Below are 20,045 nucleotides of genomic sequence, written 5' to 3'. Positions count from 1 at the left end.
TGAGAAGGGTTGCTATGAGTGTACTGTTCTAAAACCCAAGGTGGTAGGATATTTTCCTGTTTACATTTCACAAGTGAACGCTTTTATCGTAAAAAAATTCTTCTTATAATTTTACGAATCCCTCAAAATGGGTTCTAAAACAACCAATAAAAAATGTGATCAAGGCAGCGAGATCAAGTTTAAAGTCGTGCCTTTGCTACGTGTTGGACCCTGGCCCAGTGTTTCCTCCCCAGGGAGGACGGAAACGGCGGGTTCTTCCTTGTCATGCATCTCTGTACACTGCACACCCCGCCACCGTGCACTCTCGCCACACAGACTCTCACAGCCTCTGCACCTGCCCTGCCCACGTCCAGCCTTCCTCATGCCCCTCCACCTGTGCCCCACACGGCATGCTTGCTTCTCCTCTCCCACGCCGCGGACACACACAGCCCTTGCCACACACCCTGCACACATTCACACCAGCCCCCCCCCCCCCACCTCTCACGAGGATTGCTCTCGCTCTAAGGGCAGCCTGCCTTAGGGGGATGAGCTCCCCGAGACCGAGGACCCACATTCTGAACACAAGTGATGGGAGAGTTCAAAAGCCATAGGCTGGCTCGTGACAAGCGACTCTCTGCCTGGGGTGGGGTGTGAGGAGGCGAGTCAGGCCCAAGGACGGCTCACGTGACGATGCCCTCGGACCCCCAGGTGAGGCCCTGCGGGAGCGGAGATGCAGGGCATCCATTCTCTCTCTGCCCATTTCTTGTGTGACTGCAAAATCCAGGTTCTTGAACCGTCACTGTCTCACTGCGGTGGGACACATGTTATTGGAGGGAACAGATGTGAGCTTTTACGAGTTTCCTGAGGTGTTTGCTACCCCTGCATGGGGAGCTGATTCCTCCCGGAGCATTCCGAGGGCCCTCGCGAGGAGGGGCCCGCCCAGCAGGGCCGCGCCAGCCTGCACATCCCATCCGTTCTCTGTCACTGGTTTCTAGCCAGGTAAGAAGCACGTTGTTAACATATCCTAAATAATTTCCCAAGATTTTCGTTGGCTGACTGGCCCAAGGGCTTTGAAGTAGAGAAACAGACATTCCAGGCAACAGAAAATGAAGAACACTGTATTAATGTTTATTTCTAATGACAAGAAACAGAACATCAGTCCCTTATTTGTACAAAAATACCTGAACGTTTACAATTAGGTTCATGAGCCGAAGAGCTATGTACAGAAAGGAACAAAGCACATGGAATAAAGGTTTTGTCTCTTCGGTTAATCCCTTCCGCAATCCCCGAAAACGCCTACACATCAGGCCATCCTACGGTCACAGCAGGTGGCACTGCGACATCACGGCCCCCGGCGAGCCAGCCCCACTCCCTCCAAGGTGTGCCAATGGGTCAAACCCTCAGGTATTAAGTGCAGAAAAGAGAAGACAAAACATCTAGACGGAGGCACATACTTCTTCAAGGTTTAGCAGACAGAAGAACATTCTGGAACTCTAACGCATAAGGTCACAGAGCTCTCCTACTTAGCGCGAATCCCCAGAGCATTTGGCATTTTCCTTCTCAATTCAGACCAGGTTGCTACACGGAGTTTCCATTTAGAACAGAAAATCACAGGCAGAGATAAAAAGTCAACAGGCTCCAAAACGACCCTGAGCTGTCGCGTTTACATTCATGTCATTTAAATACAAAAATAAAAGTCGAATGTCCTTCAGCCCCTGGCTGGCCCGGCTGGACGCCTGCTTCTTGCAGGGGCTGCCTGTTTGCAGGTGGATCCCCAGCTGCCCGGTACAAGGGAGGTGGCTGGGGCCCTGGGAGGGTCACTCTCCGTGACAGTTCACTGCGGCCAGGAAGTACACACAGAACTGTGCGTCAGAGTCAAGCTTTAGTTCTGCTTTTAAATAAAATGTATATTTATAAATATGCAATACTGCCGATACTAGCTGTCTATTGGAGGGGGGAGTGAGTCATCTCACTGCTGGAGACTGGTCTATGTAAACAGAAAAAAGAAATTGGAGAGGTGTTTTTTTTTTTTTTTTGTGCTTGATTTTTGTTTTTTAAAGGTTTTACCTCCAACCGGTGAAGAGGAAAATGTCTAACGGTGTAACTGGAGCATCAGTCCCTCCAGTGGAAGCAGGCTGCCAGGTATGACTTGGAGAATGACCTAATTGTCAACGGTTGGAAAGATTAACAGGCTACAGAAAAACCAAAAAAAAAAAAAGCGAAAAACCAAAAAAAACAATGCAATTGAGCATTCATGGTTAAAAACATGTTTTACTAAAAATGCTTCATTTGTCTAAGTAGACGCTTCATGGAAAACAAGTAGAGTACGGCTAGTCAACTAACACACAGTGTCTATACCACAGACTGAGGTACAGCGGGTATGTGTCACTGTGTCCTAAGCCATGTGTGTCCCTTGGGAAGTGCTGCAGCGGGCGGGGTCCGGGGGATCCAGTGGCCAGCAGGCCAGAGGGGCCAGGGAAGCGTGGCAACCGTGATCTGGGGAAAAGAAACCGTCCTTCACCAAGTAGTCTGCCTGCCTGTCAGCGGAGCCTTTCCTGCTCTGCAGAGACAAGGCTACCCTCACATCGGAAGACTCGGCTAAGGGGACGGGGTGGAGGGGGGACAACGCAAGCCACCGTCTGACTCCGCTCCTGGAGTGGGATGCAGAGTTGTCTTGGTAACCTGTCCTCAGCCAATACTGCTGTGAGGGATTCCTGACCTGGGCCAGCCGACGAGCCACTCACCACCTTGCACGGGCTGGCTCGGGGCCGTCGGCAGGACGGAGGCCACCAAGCAAGACCTTCCCCTGCTGGGCTGCGGGGCTGCCCTCTCCAATGTCTCCATCTCTGTCGCCATGGAAACCCACTGGACACGGAAGCAGACCAAGCAGGTGCCACTTCCTCTTAGGTCCTCTGATCCAGTGGAGGAGGGAGAGCGGCCCTGCCAGGCCGGCACCACTGCAGAGGGGGTAAGGCAGTGATGGTCCTAGAACAGGCTGGAAGGGCTGCAGCTGGGCCAGGCGGCCTGCTGTCCACCACGGGTGGGCGGTGGGTACCCACTGTGTCTCAGGCAGGCGGGCCTGCGGCCAACTACGGGCAGCCGCTCAGCCCTGCGTGGTGTTTTCCAAGGAACAAGCCACCCGCAGTGTGGAAGGCACAGCCCGTGGAGTCGGGTGACAGCATGAGTGCGGGCACGTGCTCAGAGCAGGGGCTGGCAGACCACGCCGCCTGCCTGGCCACAGAACATGCCACGTGCCTACCACAGGAACACCTTTTATATCAAAAAAGCTTCCAAGGAAACTGGGGAGGGCTGGGGTGCCAGTTGCCTGGGAGTGACCTGCAGAAGGTGGGCACCACCCTCTGCAAACAGTCAGCCTCTGGGGGCTGCCCCTTCGCAACCGTCTTTGCATCTTGCACAGACTGAAAAGCCACGGCCCCTCTTGCCATAAGCTGAATACAATATTGAAAACAAGGAGTGCAAAAAAGGGATCAATACAAAAAAGTAAACATATCAGTTTTAATTGTCAAGATTATTCCAGGGCGAGAGTTCATTTCCAATCACTTCTCTCCAGCTTGTGTTCCTCCGTGGCCCAGCCAAGACCATCATTCCAGTTTATTCTCGAGTCTGCTGTCTTCCGACCTCCCCGGTGAGGCCAGCGAGAGGGGCACGGCCCTGCTGGATCTGCAGCAGCAAATCATCGTCAAGTCCAAGAAACCAGTCGATCGTGGTCGGTCAGCGCCGAACGCACCCATCTTGCTCCGAGCCCCAAGGTGCAGACAGACGTGTGTTCAGAACGACGCACAGACCTCTTCACTCCAGTGTCAGCGTCCTCCAGCCTGCAGCCAGGGTAGACCGGAGGTCATAAGGCTACGCGGATGCAGTGGTGCTTCAGTCTGCAAGGCAGGACCCCTTTGTTCAGCTGGTAAAAGTCAACAAGCTGGATCAGGTCAGAGAATTTGGTGTTCCCGTCGTCAAGGCTGAAGAAGGTCTGCCCGTCATCCTCGCACTAGAGAGACACAAGAAGACCTGCCAAGTCAGAGGCCACAGCTCGGGGACAGAACAGGCCCCAAAGTCAGGATTAGTGCTGTCCACCCGTAGTGAGGCTCTAAGGGACACACATGGAGCTGGTGAGGTGAGCTAGAAAACGTCAGGGCAGGAGGTCATGGGGGAGGGGTTTGTGCTGGGTGCTGCCAGGTTCCTAAGCTGCTAGGCAGAGAAGGTCCCCTGCTCCTGAGCTGGTCGTGGGCAACAGTCCCAAGCTCCTCCTGGCTCACCTGCTCATGAGGGTGAGGTTGACCAGTTAACCTGTGAGTGTCCACGCATTCAGCACACCCCATGGAGGAGGCAGGTGAGGTTGGTCAGTTAACCTGTGAGTGTCCACGCATTCAGCACACCCCATGGAGGACGGTGAGGTTGACCAGTTAGCCTGTGAGTGTCCATGCGCTCAGCACACCCCATGGAGGAGAGTGAGGTTGACCAGTTAACCTGTGAGTGTCCATGCACTCAGCACACCACACGGAGGAGGGTGAGGGTGACCAGTTAACCTGTGAGTGTCCATGCACTCAGCACACTCCATGGAGGAGAGTGAGGTTGACCAGCTAACCTGTGAGTGTCCGTGCACTCAGCACACCCCACAGAGGAGAGTGAGGTTGACCAGTTAACCTGCGAGTGTCCATGCACTCAGCACACCACACGGAGGAGGGTGAGGGTGACCAGTTAACCTGTGAGTGTCCATGCACTCAGCACACCACACGGAGAACAGTGAGGTTGACCAGTTAACCTGTGAGTGTCCATGCACTCAGCACACCACACGGAGAACAGTGAGGTTGACCAGTTAACCTGTGAGTGTCCATGCACTCAGCACACCACACGGAGGAGGGTGAGGGTGACCAGTTAACCTGTGAGTGTCCATGCACTCAGCACACCCCATGGAGGAGGGTGAGGTTGACCAGTTAACCCGTGAGTGTCCATGGACTCAGCACACTCCATGGAGGGTTAGGTTGACCAGTTGACCTGTGAGTATCCACGCATACAGCATGCTCGTGTAAGAGTACACAGCCCTGGGCTCTCACAGTAGGACCCCAGGCAACCTCCTTCACCCCTCTGACATTCACTTTGCTCCATTACGAAGCAAATGTTGGAACACTCTAAGGGATTAATGAGATCATGTAGGAGAAGAACCTTGCCCAGGTCATGGAATATTTGGTAGCTATTTTTCTTAAAATGGAGGACATCTACAATATCTCCCAGAAATGACTATATTCCTCACATCGATTTTAATTGAATGAATTTTGAGATCAATGACTGCAATATAGTGCGGTCAGGAAAGTTGCCCTGCACTGTTCACACAGAGGAAGGTAGCCTTAAACCTGTGTCGATGCATAAACTAAGAACCACTTCTTAATCCACAAACTCTGTGGAGCCCCAAGCACATCCACAGCCTGTGTTTAAGCCCTGAGGTTACAATCTCGTTGTTACACTTCTCAAGTTCCTGTCTGTCTGATAATTCTAGGATTTGGGGTTATTTGGGACAATAGTATTACATATTCTGCTGGCCAGTACTTTTTCATTTTATTTCATATTTGAGGCTAAGAGAATAACATCTGGTTAATAATATAATGCAGCAGGAAAACAAAAAGGACTGTGGATGAGGCACTTTCCCGTGAATAACAGTCTCCAGGTTTGCTTATTACCATGTTTTGTGGAATCTGTGAAGCCTGGGCTGTAACCCACAGTCTGTCCCTCCCTGGTGGTCCAGGACAGGACACTGAGAGCTGTGAGGGCCTCATTTTCCTCGTTTGTACAGTGAGGGCATCGGGCACAGCAGGAAGCGACTTCAACCGACAGTGCCAGGCAGGCTGCTTCCCCCCAGGTCACAAAAGACAACCCTACCTGCCCTTCCCCCTCCCGTTCATGCCTCCTGTGCCTGCATGACTCTCCAGACAGTCGGTATAAAGTCCTGGGCTCAAGCACCCTTGAAAAACGCCAGGTCCCACTATGTGAAACGGATGCATTTGGTTACTTCAAGCCTTCTCAGGGCTTCACTTTGTAAAGGACAGAGTTATATCTGGCCACCCTCTTTCAGCAGCATATTTCCCAGGTCTGGGTTCCAGAGGAAACATTTCACGAGAGTTGTTATTACCTGCAGAATTGACCACTTCTATACAACAACATCTATAAGTACAATGTACATAACACATTTGGTATTCATTTTGTGTATCTCAGCCCCAATGGGACTACGCATTCTCAGAGGTGCTGACAACTGTCTCCCACACAACACCCAAGTCGTGAACTAGAATCTGAACTTGGGCACATGGAAGAGGTCAGTTACATTTGGCAAATCTAACCATCATCCTTAAAGAGAGTGGTGTTGACTAATACATCATAATCAATAATGAGGCTTTTGAAATTGTTCAAAGGGAGAATCTGTTTTCTGATCCAAGGACCCAGTGGAAGGATTAACACTTCTCTTTGGGGTCCACGGGTCAGTTTTCTACAGGCTTCCTGAGTCCCCCTGGTCCACACCCGCACAAATCAGACAAATCCTGAGATTAAGTGGCCAACAGCGCCCGTCTGCACAACCACACGTGCTCCTTCCTGCACCAGGTCCTGGGCTAACGGCTCTGCTCTGTGTCTGCCCATCATCTGACCTTGCTCTTCCCATCAGGTGCTGTCTCAGGGGCACCTATGAGCTACACAGGCGTGTCGGGGCCACAGTACAATGCCACTATTTTCAGCGTTCTTCTAGGGAAACACTGTTCCCAAGTTCAAAGAACCAACCTCTCAAGAAACTCCTGAGAGGATCTCACCGGTGAGCTTGAAACTGTCTGATGTTTACTGTTTCATAGTCTGCTTAGTTGAGACGTTGAAAATTGCACTGAGAACAAAACCGGCACACAGAAGAATAAGAATTAGTGTGAAAAACATCAATACTTACAGGTAAGATCTGGAAATTTTTAATTTTCTGATGATGACACAATGTGAGGACAAATGCCTTTGGATTACTCTGGCTGTCACGGAGGAGAAAAAGCCTGGGAATGGAAAGAGTCAATTGATTGTTAATTTAGAAAGTCCAGACTGAATATATATATGAATATATATATATATATATATATATATATATATATATATATATATATGATGCTTCAGGAGGTTTTGGGAGCTGAGTGAGCTGTAGAGCAAGACCACCCTCCACACCCAGACTGTGCTTTCTGGCTGTCACTCTCCACTGAAAGGAACCAGGGCTCCTTGGGGACATGGCGCCTCTAGGGCTGAGGCAGGGAAGGTACAAGGTGACGCTGGTATACTTTGTGCCAGAAAGTAAGAAAGCTGGCCCAGGAGGCAGTGTGGCCCAATCTGGGCACCCAAGTACATAACAGAAGGGATAGATTATAACCCAGAGACTAAAACAAGAATCCATGACTCCACACTGGTGTGATAAATAAATCATAGGCGAGGAAAAAAAGCTCTTCCTAAGAGCAGAAAGCCAGCTAAATAAATAGAGAAGGATGATGAATCAGAAAACCACTATTTGGCCATTTGATTAAGAAGATCTTTAGTGGATGCTGAAACCAGCATCAAAGTTTGATGAGAAACAGAATATTTTCATAGTCTCAGCATCTACCCCCTAACATTTATGACAGAGGGACACACAGTAACCTTCCAATAGAGAAACCCGGTGGATACCACCTTCAGGTATTCGAGTTACCACCACCAGGAATGAGACAATCCACCCCAGCACCTCCTGACGGGATGCACTAAAGGTGACCCAGCATCACCTCCAGGGAGTTAGTAGACAGCCAAACCCGGCACGTTCTGCCCTCACAGGCTCCTCCAAGTGTCAAGGCACAAAGGAAGACAAGGCACGTGCTGGTCCAGGGCAGTGCTGAGGCCAAGAAGTTCTTTTCCTTGGTGATGAAGGATGCAGCAAGGACCCCTGGTAAAATCTAAGTGGCATGTCAGGTGACCGAACCACGTTCGCGTTTATTTCCTAAGTTTTATAATGATACCGTGGCTGCCTTAGAGAAGTCCTTGCTTTTAGAAATTTTATATTGAAATAATTACAACTCACTCCTAAATGGTTCTGATTAAAAAACGAGAGAGAGAACGTGACAAAGCAAAGGTGCTACAATGTTCACGACTCAGGTGCCTGGGTAACACGTATACAGGAGAATCCATTATATGATCCTTGCAAATTTTCTACAGTTTGAAATTACATCGAAAAGTCTACAAATAACAAGCGATGGCCAGGATGTGGAGAGAAGGGAACCCTCCTGCACCGTTGGTGGGAATGTAAATTGGTGCAGCCACTGTGCAGAACAGGATGGAGCTTCCTTAAATACTAAAAACAGAACTACCATATGCTCTAGCAATTCTACTCCTGGACACATATAAATGGAAAAAATGAAAACACTAATTTGAAAAGATACACGCACCCCAATGTTCACTGCAGCAGTATTTACAATAGCCAAGATATGGAAGCAGCCCAAGTGCCCATCAACAGATGACTGGATTAAGAAGATGTGGTACATATACACATATATACAGTGCAGTGTTACTCAGCCATAATAAAGGATGAAATTCTGCCATTTGCAGAAACATGGGTGGACCTACAGAGTACTATGCTCAGTGAAATACATCAGACAGAGAAAGACAAGTGCTGTATGATATCACTTGTATGTGGAATCTAAAAAATAATACAAATGAATATATATGCAAAGCAGAAACAGACTCACAGATACAGAGAACAAACTCGTGGTTACCAAAAGGGGAGAGGGAAGGAGGAGGGACAAATTAGGGGTATGGGATTAGCAGATACAAACCACTATGTATAAAATAGATAAGTGACAGGGATGACACAGTGTAACACAGGGAATTATACCCATTATCTTGTAACAGCCTACAATGGAGTATAATCTGCAAAAATACTGAATCACTATGCTGTACACCTGAACCCAACACAATATTGTAAATCAATTATACTTTAACTAAAAAAATACTTTAAAAATTAGAATAGCACCAAGAAGCATAAGTCATTGCTTTTACAGTGATTCCAGAACAAATCTGGAATCTCATGGGAAGACTAAGTTATTCTTTAGAAAGGAAGAGGCCCTAATCCCAGTGACAAAGTAGAAATGGCCTGAGAGGAAACATACTTTAAAGGTATTAGACACCAAATTGCGGTAATCAGCTAAACCATCAGTTTCTAGATTGTAATGTCAGAGTGAAGGCAGTTACATAACCCTGGGAAATCCCATGTTATAAAAGGTAAAAACGGTTTATTTTACTACAGGACGTCTTGGAGCCTTTGGAATGTAGATACTCATCCCGACTCCCTTAGGGCCCCAGCACGAGTTTTCCTATCTTATCTGACTTTTCACAGCATCTTTTATTACATACCAGCCCCTCTTTGATAGCATTTTGCAGGACACGTGTTCTGCAGGATGCACCTTGGAGATGTGAACTGGGATGGAACTGCACTATGGGGCCGGGCGGGCGGGAGAGACGGGGCCTCGGAGCTGGAGCCGGACCCATGTGTGATACGCTCGGTGCTGGCAGAGCCCGAGGGCAGGAAGACGAGAGGGCCAGCTCCTCCCCCGGGCAGGGCTGCGCGTCTGCTTCTCCCAGTCTGTGCTCTTTTCTCCGAGTGTTTCACTAGCAGAAACCTGGGGGTTGGCAGCGCTCAATCTTCCCAGAGGAGAAGCTGGGGCTGTGCTTCCTCACCTGAGTCCCCAGTGAATCCCCTGATGCTTCCTTCTGAGCCCCAAGGAGGACGCTGCCGGCCTGCCTCCCAGTTTGGGGTGTGACCCGGGAGATCCTGAGGCTGCCCTGCCGGCTCGGGTTTACAGGTCGTGCCTAATGGCCGTCTACGCACAGGAAAGGGGGTAGGGCCTAGGAGTCAGCGAGATTCCTGGATCTGACACTCGGGAGCTTCAGATCACGGGCCGCTGCCTTGCCAGCCTCTCCTGCAGGACCGTCTACACGCTCAGGGCTGTTGTGTAGTCAGTGTGGACACTGGAGGCATTGGTGATCGCCACCAGAAAACCACAGGCGCAGGGATTTCGGGGTGGGCCAGGGGGTGGTTACTGCAGAGACCAGGCTGGGAGCTAACATGCCACGGACGCCTCTGCGTAGGGCATCGGAAGGGAGCATGGAATGCAAGCGCTGAGGACCAGGGGACGCCTCTGCGTAGGGCATCGGAATGGAGCATGGAATGCAAGCGCTGAGGACCAGGGGAGGCCTCGCCTCTGTTAGGACTGAAGTCAAGGCTCACGTGCCCTTTCAGGAAAGCACAAAGGGGCTGAGGGAGATCAGAGTGATAGCACAGCTCAGGCGTGCGGCCCTGGCACTGCACACGCTGCCTCGCTCAGGACTCACAGCGGCCCTGTGCCCGTCCCCATCTTACAGTCAGGGAAGCGGGGCCCAGAGAAGTCAGGCAAACCCTCCAAGGTCACACAGCCAGCAGAAACCAGGCAGGAGCCCCGGCAGAGCAGGAGCAAGTGCGCAGGTGGCCCCTCCGTGGCCGGTGAGCATCCTACGCTTTTCCGAGGCGGCTGCGTTGGCCCTGGGACGGCACCCTGCTCTGCCCCGGGGAGGGAGAGCCGCAAAGAACTCAAGTCTTGACAAAGACGTTGCCTTCCGCCCAGCGGAGGGGCCTGGGGCGCGGACAGAGGGACCAGCTCACGACAGACAGGCACAGGGATGGGGACTGGGGACAGCAAGGGGCTTGACCCTGAAAGTGAACGAGGCAGGGGCGGGACGGGGGGCACAGAGCCTTAAACGCCGCAGGTCCCGACAGGAGCCCCGGGGGGAGATCCGCAGGGGGGCCCACAGCGCAGGACTGGCCCCTTGAAAAGCTCCTTCCGTCCCAGGCTCTGGGACGGGCTGTCGGTGGCAAGAGGGGAAGCAGCCAGCGAGTGCCGGCCCCGCGGCAGGCCCTGCAGGCCCGGGGGTGTGGGCGCAACACGCACACATGTACACGTGTGCACAGACCCATGCCTGCACGCGCGCAAAGGTCACCTGCAGGGGGCCGCCTGGAGCCAGCGGACTTCAGAGCCGCCTCCCAGGTCGACTGCAGGCTCTGCTGTCTCCTTCCAGCCCCCCTCACCCCCACTCCATCAGTGATTTGGGGCTAAAGGTCTAGGAAGCGGCCTTTTGTAACAGCTGTGCATCTGGCCTGCCTTCCAGCGCTGTCTTCTGCTTGCTGTCTGACTCTCTACATTGGCTTCCCTCCATTGTCTCTGCAGGGAGGGGTAATGCCTAGGAATTGATTATTTAATTTACCTTGTTTTCCCAGCACATTTCCGCCCTGAACAAGGGGACGAACGGACGACGTGGCATCACTGCAATGACACCTCAGGCGATGTCCCATCACCCTGCCTTTTGATTTTGCTAGAGCGCCAGCAGCCGGATGTTGGGATTGAAAATTATAACCTTAGAGGCAACTCAGACCCCAGGAAGGACAGAGAGAAACAAGGCAGGCGGGGGGAGGAAAGTTGGCAGAGGGATGCCCACACTTCTCACCAAGGCTGGACAGAGGCAAACTCGCCAACTGGCGCTAGACTCCAGGAGAAGTTGAAAGACAAACAGGGTTTAAAAAAAAAAAGCCAACACACAGTGCAGTGGACCCAGCGTGCTAACCCTCCCAGCCCCAGGACAGCTCCTTTTAACGCAAAGTGGGCCGGCTGGGCCTGAGCTCACAATCACTGGGGAAGCTTCTTCAAAACACACTGGTCCCCCGCGCCCCCTTCCTGCGCCTGGATGTGTCAGCCCCTCAGGGATGCAGGTGCCACCGCCCTGGGCCCCAGGAGGGATGCTGTGGCCACGGCACCAAGTGACACGTCCTGTGGAAGCTTCACTTCTCTGGCATTGTCGAAAGCGGCTCTTTTGCCCCTTTCCTGTTGGCCCATTTCTGTCCCCCTCTAACGTTAAAAGAACCTCATTATAGGAATGAATCACTAGGCAATTGAAACTAACTCCTGACCTATGCTCTCCTGAACGCACACCGTGCCTTGTCTAACCTGCTGATTCTTTTCCTGGATAAAAAGAAGTAAGAATGAAGAATTAAGCAGTTAAAAAATGACTGGCTCTCTACCCTCAACAGCCCCCTTAGCAATCCTGCAGGCAGATCACTTGGGCAAGATGACATCTGAAGAATCAGCCAGTCTGCATGCAATGGACAATGATTCAGAACCCAACCTCCTGCCTCGATGATTCACTGGGATTCTTCCCCTCCACCTGCCACCGTTTTTCCCTTTAAACACTGTCATGGCTGAGCAGAATCTTCAGAGTTGGTCTCAGGACATGAGTCCACCTTCTCCCCAGATTGCCGGCTTTTCTGATTAAAGCACCTTTCCTTTCTACTCACACTTGCCTCTTGAGTTATTGGCTTATGACTTACGTCACCTGGTGAGCAAACCCACTTGGCTTCCTTGGAATGAGTCTCACAGATGATACGGTAAATGGGACACCACGAGAACATATGGGGGCTCACTTTGGATGGGGTTTAGGGCTGTAATGGGAAAGCATCTCGTCCTTGAAGCCCTGGGGACACACACAAACCTACAGGCAAAGAACATCACTAAGAGAGGAATTTCGGAGGGCAGGCTTTTCTCTCTCAGGCAGAAAGTTCAGAGGAGAAGCATCTTGTTTGTAGTCAGGAGGGGTCATCTCTAAAGCTCTAAAAGGGACTGTTCTATGATCAAGTGACATTTCAAATAAGTTGTTTGGAACAACTGTACAGCCACATGGGAAAAAAATCAGATCCATCTTTAAACAGTGTACCGGGATAAATAAATTCTGAAATGTACCTGGGATCTAAACACACAAACAAAAATGAACACACAAGAAAAGAAGAAATAATCATGAAAAAAAAGGAAGGAAGGAAGGGAGGAGAGAAACAATACAAGTTCTAGAGGATAACATGAACAAACTCCTTTGTGATTGAGAAGCAGGAAAAACTTATATGACTATGAGTCAAAAATCCAGAAAGATACAGGCTAAAGGACAGAAAAGATAAACTTGACCATATTTAGAAAAATTGTATAACCAAAACCCAAACAAAACCAAACCCAAACCCAAACCCCCATCAGCTAAGTCAAAAAGACAAATGACAACCTTGGAAAAAATTGTTTGTAAAAAATGGATGTAGGGGCTTCCCTGGTGGCACAGTGGTTTAGAATCCGTCTGCCAATGCAGGGGACACGGGTTCGAGCCCTGGTCCGGGAAGATCCCACATGCCGCGGAGCAACTAAGCCCATGCGCCACAACTACTGAGCCTGCGCGCTAGAGCCTGCGAGCCACAACTACTGAAGCCCGCACACCGCAATGAAGAGTAGCCCCCGCTCGCTGCAACTAGAGAAAGCCTGCGTGCAGCAACGAAGACCCAAAGCAGCCAAAATTTAAAATAAATAAAATTAATTTTAAAAAAAGTATATACAAGAAGAATGGATGTAGAAAACTGGGCAAATATGTACTGACAGTTCAGCAACACAAAAAGGACTGGAAATGAGACTGGCCCTTAATCATATGCTAGCGACCCAGCCTCCTAGATGAGGGAAAGGCAGGCGACTCTCAGACATCCCTGGGGAGGGGAATCAGGCCATAGTTTACAATATTACCCATCCGTTCAACACTCCCACTTCTATGAGACACTAGCAAAAACATGAAGATGGGGCACAGTGTGTCATAACAGAAGCCTGGAAACAATGAAGCTCTATCGTGTGAAAGAGAACCCAGCAGGGTACAAGGAAGGGGGCAACCCTCCTGGCCATCCCACCCCAGCATCCTCGGGCCGCAGCTGAGCTCAGGGTCGGACCTCCGTGGCCAGTACACGCCCCTGTTAAGGTGAGGCAGACTACGAAAACAAATGTGTTTTGCTTACATTTTAAAAGGAAACAACAGAAGGATAAACAAACAAACACTGATGAAAATGTTTACCAATTGTGGAGTTGGGAGCAGAGTAGAGTCACCAGGCAAAGTACCTTGTTTTATAACTTTTGACTTTGGAACCAAGGCAATGTTTTACATAGTTTTAAAAGCAGCATTAAACTGAAGAGGAAATAAATCAGATCCACTTAACAAAAATCAGAAACAAACAGAGGAATGAACCTGAAGACATGGCAGTTTGGTGGTAGAACCATGGAGAAGAATTGCCTTAAGGTTGGTACTTTAACATGACTTGCCTGGAATATTCCTTAAGGATTAAAAGGGCTGCAAAGAAGTGTGAATTCAGTAGTACTGAAGTAATATTATCAATATTTTCTTGATGTGATATGGGATACAGCAGACAAGTACAGAGTGAGGTAAAACAAATAAGTAAGTGACTGTCATTAGTAAGATTTTTCAGAGGAAGAGAAGAGAGAGACAATAAAATCAAAGGCGTACACATCCTGTAATTTTCCATTTGAATTGGCAATATCAATGTGAACCTGTAATCTATTTTTCAGTTTAAAAAGCCTATGTCCTAGTTCTGTACACGGAAAAGACCTACCGATTTGGTTTCCAGACACCATTTTCCACTACAAAGAATAAGGGCCCCTAAGAGAATGTCACACCAGAAAGCAAACCTTATTAGTGTTGGGTCAAAAGAACTCAGGAACCAACTTGAAAGAGGCCTGCCCCATGGGACAAAAAGAGGGCATAGGGAACATCAAGAACATTAAGCTTGGATTGAAACAAATCAAACACATAGTATCTAAGTTCATCATGAGAGTTAAAAAACAAAACAGAACATCTCATTTGTAAGCACTGGAAGATGGCAGAATACCGAATCGTGATCCTGAAAACTGACAAAGGAAAGAGAAAAATCAAGCACTTAGCTACCTTTCCCAGAAAAACAAATATGTGATAAGGAAAAGGATTTTAGCTAAGGAATGATGAAGGAATAATAGAATTAGAAAACAATGACTCTGTGACCTCTAATGAAACAATAAACCTGGGCGGGTTCAGTTGCTCAGACCATTCGGTGTAGGGGTCTGGGAGCTGGACTGGGGGCCCGGGCTGACAACGCCAGACCCCCGCCCAGCCCGGGATCAGGAAGCAGGACAACTTGGGGCGAGCAGTACAGACATGCAGCACCGAAGCTCTGTCCCGGAAGAAGGCTCTGAGTCTAACCAAGCCTCTGCCCACACTTTACAGGAAACGAGGGAGACAGAGGAACACAGTCAAAGAAACCACAAGTACACAACTAGCAAATGACCTACTTCTTCAACAAAGGAAAGATGAAAAAAAAAAAAAAAAAGGAAAGAAAATGGAGTGGTGGGGAGACTACTATTATATTTAGGGAGACACAGACACTTCAACCAGATGCCACGGGTGGATCCTGGTTTAGACCAACTACATTTAAAGGACTTTCGTGTGTGTGAACATGATGGGACTTCTGAGGACACTAAGCAACTCTTGTTTATTTTAGATGCAACGACGATAGGGCCGTTGTCTCAGAAGAAAAGGGTCCTTATTTTTCAGACACTCACTGAAATACAGTTACTGGTAAAAATTCCGAACGTCGGGGATTTCCTTTAAAATATCCCAGAAGAAGGAAAAAGTAGAGGAAGAAAAGTGGGAAAAGTTAGAAGGAAGAAGAGGAAGGCAAAGCGGAGAAGAGGAGAAAAATAATAATAAAAATGTAGGAAGGGGAAGAGACCAGCTCAGGTGAGCAAATTCTGAAGCTGAGCAAGAGGTAGACGGGGTTCCTTACCCTCTCCTCTCTCATGGGAATTTTTAGAGTTCCATAATAAAACGTTTTAAAGATGAAGGATTTAAAGAACAAAAGGACTGTTGTGAGTTGAGCAGCTTCCGAGAAACTGTCTTTTGAGTAGACCCAGTGAGAGGCAGCTATGACAAGGATGGACCAGGGCATCCAACTAACTCGTCTGGGTCTCTTTTTGGGGGGGTGGGGGGTGGAGGCAGGACTCCGGCTGAGCTCCGCAGGGACCATGTCCCCGGTCACGGTCACTCACATGTCTGCAGCCACCCCCGGGGCAGGTTCCTCTCATTCACTGTGATGCTGAGCCTGGCCGCCGGGTTTGCCTTGACCACCAGCTTGAGAAGCATCAGCTTGAGAAGTGCTTGTGCACCGCGGTTGACCTCTTACCCTTGGGATCCCTGTGATGGCCACGATGCACCCAGGCTAGCCTGCCAGAGACCTGTGCCCAGGCGCCTCGGCACACAGCCACGGCCAGCACTGGCCACCAGGCACGTGAGCTCTGCTGGCCCCGGTGGGAAAAGCCACCCAACCAGCCCTAATTGTGAGAAATGATACAGCTTTGCTGCTTTGCGTCACTAAGATCTGGGGTGGCTGGGGCAAAGGCCAATGACATAAGGCATAAAGCAAAAGGTGTAGGCCAGAAGATATGGTTTTCCATTGGCCCACTGCCTTATTAATCAAAAGTAAGCAACATGCGTTCTTCATCTGCTCAAATTTCACCAAGGAGGTAGAGAACGATGTTAGCGTCTGGACAGAAATGGACTGCAGTCCCTCTCCTCCACTTCGGAGCTGTGCAAACCCTGCAGCATCCCCGTTCCCCTGAGCGCCCCGCTCCTCTCCAGGACGAGGCTGCAGCCGCTGCCCAGCCCCGCACCCCATGGCAGGATGCTCCGAGGCGCTGAGTCCGGCTGACCCTCAGCAGACGCCCACCCTGTGCGTCGTGTCCCTTACCCGTCCACGAGCCCCTGCTGCTTAATGATCCGGTGCGACTCCTCCCTGGAGATCCTGCCGTGAAACCAGTGCTGCGTCCTGTGAATCACTGCGGGAAACAGAGAAAGGTGGGCAGCCTGGGGCCCGTGCACAGCGGCTGCCCTGCGAGCTCACTCAGGTCCGCACGGGGCCCGGATGTCCGCGGCCGCGGCTTTCGTGCTGCGCTCTGGGCCGGGACAACGTTGTGAAGCTCGGGGAGGGCTGGGAGCTCTTTTATTTTATTTCTGTACAAAAATATCAGGCCAAGATGCCGTGTTTACCTGTACTTAGGGTGGAAGGGTGGAGGGGGCTTTGGCTCCCGAGGATATTCATCCGCGTGCTTCGCTTCTGCAAAAGAAATCCCCGCGTTAGCGCTAGGACAGCAGAGTGACACAAACACCACGCCACCTGGGACACAGCGGGGGCGGGAAGCTGGCCAGGCGACAGGGCCCTTGACCATGGAATGACAGAAACCTCAGTCCCATGTGACCACAAGGACAGACAGCTTACGGGTCGCAGTTGTTAAAAACAAAACCAGAAGCGTCCCCATCCTGGTGTGTTCCTAAGGATTCCAGTATGGAAGCAGAGATGTGTTTGTCACACAGAAGACATGGAGTGAAATTCCCAATATATTTTAGGAGAAAAGCACGGGATTTTCCAGGGAACTCAGGCAGGTCTGAACACTGCTCGTGGCTTTGGGTGCATTCTCCTTTTCTGCGCACTCTGAGGCTGAAGAAGGGGGACACTTTCGGAGCCAGAGCTGTGGGCTTGTGTTTTGTACACTGTCTTTAAAGCTCAGAAAAGCCTGGAAGTTGGGAGATATTCATCCATCCGGAGATTAGGAACTTGGGCCTCAGAGTAAAAAGACTGTTCAAGGCTGTGAAGCTAGTTAGAGGTCGAGCCACAGTGGGAACACCTGGCCTCACGCTCTGCCCAGAAGACTCATCAGCAGGAACGGGGCTCCGAGCCAAGAGAACCCAGGGCTCTGCTCCTTGCCCCTCCCCCCACAGGAGCCCAGGGACGAGGGTGGTGGGGTGGCAGGGTGCTGAGCACATGCAAGAGCCCAGAAGGGCCAAGGCTTCCTGCAGCTGAGAACTCACAGCCACCTACCCTCCCAGCCTCTCACCCGCTGACGCCAGCACAGAGCCATTCCTCTGGGGGCAGACCAGGGGTGGAGTGGCCACCGTGAGGGAGCCCGTCCTGGCGGGACAGGGCCATGGCCTTACCCTCCAGGCGTGGCCTTCTTCCAGGGCCGCACTCTGAGCCTCAGCCGGGTTCTCGATCACTCTTCCCGTTTGCCCAGAAAAATCCATGGCCACAAGGGAGTTCTCAGAGACACTGCGCTGGAAACGAGAGGCCGTGAGTTCTTAAGATGCAGGGAAACAGCCAGGGCAGCAGGTGGGAACCTTGGCACAGAAGAGCCGTGCCTGGGGAGGCGCAGGAGAGGACAGGCAAGTCCCTCCACATCCCAACTCTCTAAGGATCAGATGGAACATTCAGTGCCTGAAGTACCCCTGGACTAACAATGGCTTGGGTTTTTCTCAACAAGAGAAAGAAACGTTCCAATCCTCTCGCGGTATTCGCAGGCCCCTGGTGAGGCTGCTGGTACCCACAGGATTTGGACCGTGTGGTCTTTCACAGGGTTCCGAATGTGAACTAAAACCCATCAAAGAAATGGAAACGTCAAGCGCAAGCCAGCCCTCACCATCAGCCGAGTCCTTCCTCGGGTAAGTTAGTTCAGGGAAACACAGGGACTCTTTCTGTGGGATAGTTTGACATCTAGGAACGGACATCGAGGGATCGTTAAGATCGTAGTTTGAGAGGATGAAGCGTGTCTGCACCTCTGGGAAGTAAAGTCCATCCTGAGAACACAAGATGACTCACTACAATCTCAGTTCTCACAGAGAAAGACTTAAGCATCACGGTCAACAGCACCGCGGGTCCCACAGCTGAAATGGACAGAAGCGAAGGTGGGAAGGCAGCTCCTCAGTGGAGCTGAGAGTTGCTGTCGACATTTTTGAGCACGTGAATAGAGAGCCCTTAAATGGAGCCATCTACTGAGGCAACCCTGCGGGGAGAGGTGGGGACGGGGTGAGGGTGGCAGAGGAATCTGCTTCCGGCAGATTCCTCTGTCACACTGTTGGGACGACCAAGTCCCCGTTCTGGGAAACACAAGGTGGTGAGATACTCTGGCTTCTCTGAAACGCACAAGCTCGTTCTGCAGCTTGCCTGGTCAGCCTCGTCTGAAACGAGATGTCCACAGCACACACTGACACAGCAGCTGAGAAGGAACTTGGTTTCGGGGCCGGCAGCTTTACTTACCACTGGAGTTGAGAAGGGAGACAGCACGGCCTTCCTCTGCTGAGGGATTCTGTAGTTCTGGTAAAGGAGCATTCCATACTGAAGGGGAAAGGAAGGCCAGAGTCAGCCCCTGGGGGGGCCTCGGGAGCCCCCAAAGCCCCAAATGTGGCAAACCCACGGCCGTGATGGGCAACAGTCATACAGAACAATGAGCAATCCCTGCCAACAGCCTGGTGAACTCAAGAACAAACACCCAACAGAGCACTGTCTCTGGGGCCTGCCACCACCAACACTCCATAGACAGTTACTGCTGACTGTCTCGGGATGCTGGGTGGGCAGGAAGTAAGCAGGGCAATAACAATGTAATAATGATGAGACAAGAAAAAAAACTAACCTTACTGAATGTTGCTACAGACAAAGTTCTCTTCTAAGTGCTTTGTACTGCTCTTTTATTTAATCTTCTCCATTTTACGAAATATGTACTTTATCCCCATTTTACAAATAACAGAACACAAAGAAGTGAAGCAAGTTGCTCAAGGTCATGGTAAAGTAGGGATTCAGGATCTGAATGTACAAGCCTGCTCCCAAACCAGCGCTCTTCCTAACCACCAGGCTCCCGGCCCAACCAGCTCAGCGGCTCATGCTTTATTTCCCCAGGAAATAAGCACTATGGGTAGTGCAAAGTCTCATACACTCCCAACATCCCAACCTACGCTCCCCAATTACCCACTCAAACCATACAGAAAAGAAAAAATGTCAGGAAGAGAAAACTCAGATATCAAGTGGGCTGCATCTTCCTCTTCACTGTCCCTTATGGATGTAAGCTCATTTCCAGCTTGAGGCCCTGCAGTACTCATTTCTAAAGTTAACATATTTGGAACACGATGAAAAGGTCTAACATAGGTACAACTGCACTCCCATGAGAGGGGAAGAGAGAGAACAGGTTAGAAGAAATGTTTGAGATAATGGCCAAGAATTTTCCAGAACTAAAAAAAACCAACCAAGCTACAGAATCTAGGAGTGGGATAAAAACAAAACAAAAACAAACAAATAAACAAAACCACCCAGGAACATCATAGAAAACAGAGAC

The 20,045-nt window shown here is 50.4% G+C and overlaps 1 protein-coding gene across 8 annotated transcripts in view; it reads right to left on the bottom strand.

The window, feature by feature from the left end:
* Positions 1-1,086: 1,086 nt before the first annotated feature.
* Positions 1,087-20,045, bottom strand: part of GRB10 (growth factor receptor bound protein 10) — a 222,400-nt gene continuing 203,441 nt past the window's right edge. For all 8 annotated transcript variants that reach the window (XM_057550410.1, XM_057550415.1, XM_057550413.1 and 5 more), the window contains 6 exons: positions 18,977-19,054; positions 17,881-17,997; positions 16,936-17,002; positions 16,637-16,724; positions 6,917-7,010; positions 1,087-3,985 (listed from right to left, as the gene is read on the bottom strand). In XM_057550410.1, the coding sequence (XP_057406393.1) occupies positions 3,839-3,985; positions 6,917-7,010; positions 16,637-16,724; positions 16,936-17,002; positions 17,881-17,997; positions 18,977-19,054 (591 nt within the window). In that variant the 3' untranslated portion in view covers positions 1,087-3,838. The remainder of the gene's footprint in view (positions 3,986-6,916; positions 7,011-16,636; positions 16,725-16,935; positions 17,003-17,880; positions 17,998-18,976; positions 19,055-20,045) is intronic.

The sequence above is a fragment of the Balaenoptera acutorostrata genome, chromosome 7 (assembly GCF_949987535.1).
Source record: "Balaenoptera acutorostrata chromosome 7, mBalAcu1.1, whole genome shotgun sequence".
NCBI lineage: Eukaryota > Metazoa > Chordata > Mammalia > Artiodactyla > Balaenopteridae > Balaenoptera > Balaenoptera acutorostrata.
This window is presented reverse-complemented; position numbering and strand designations above follow the sequence as displayed.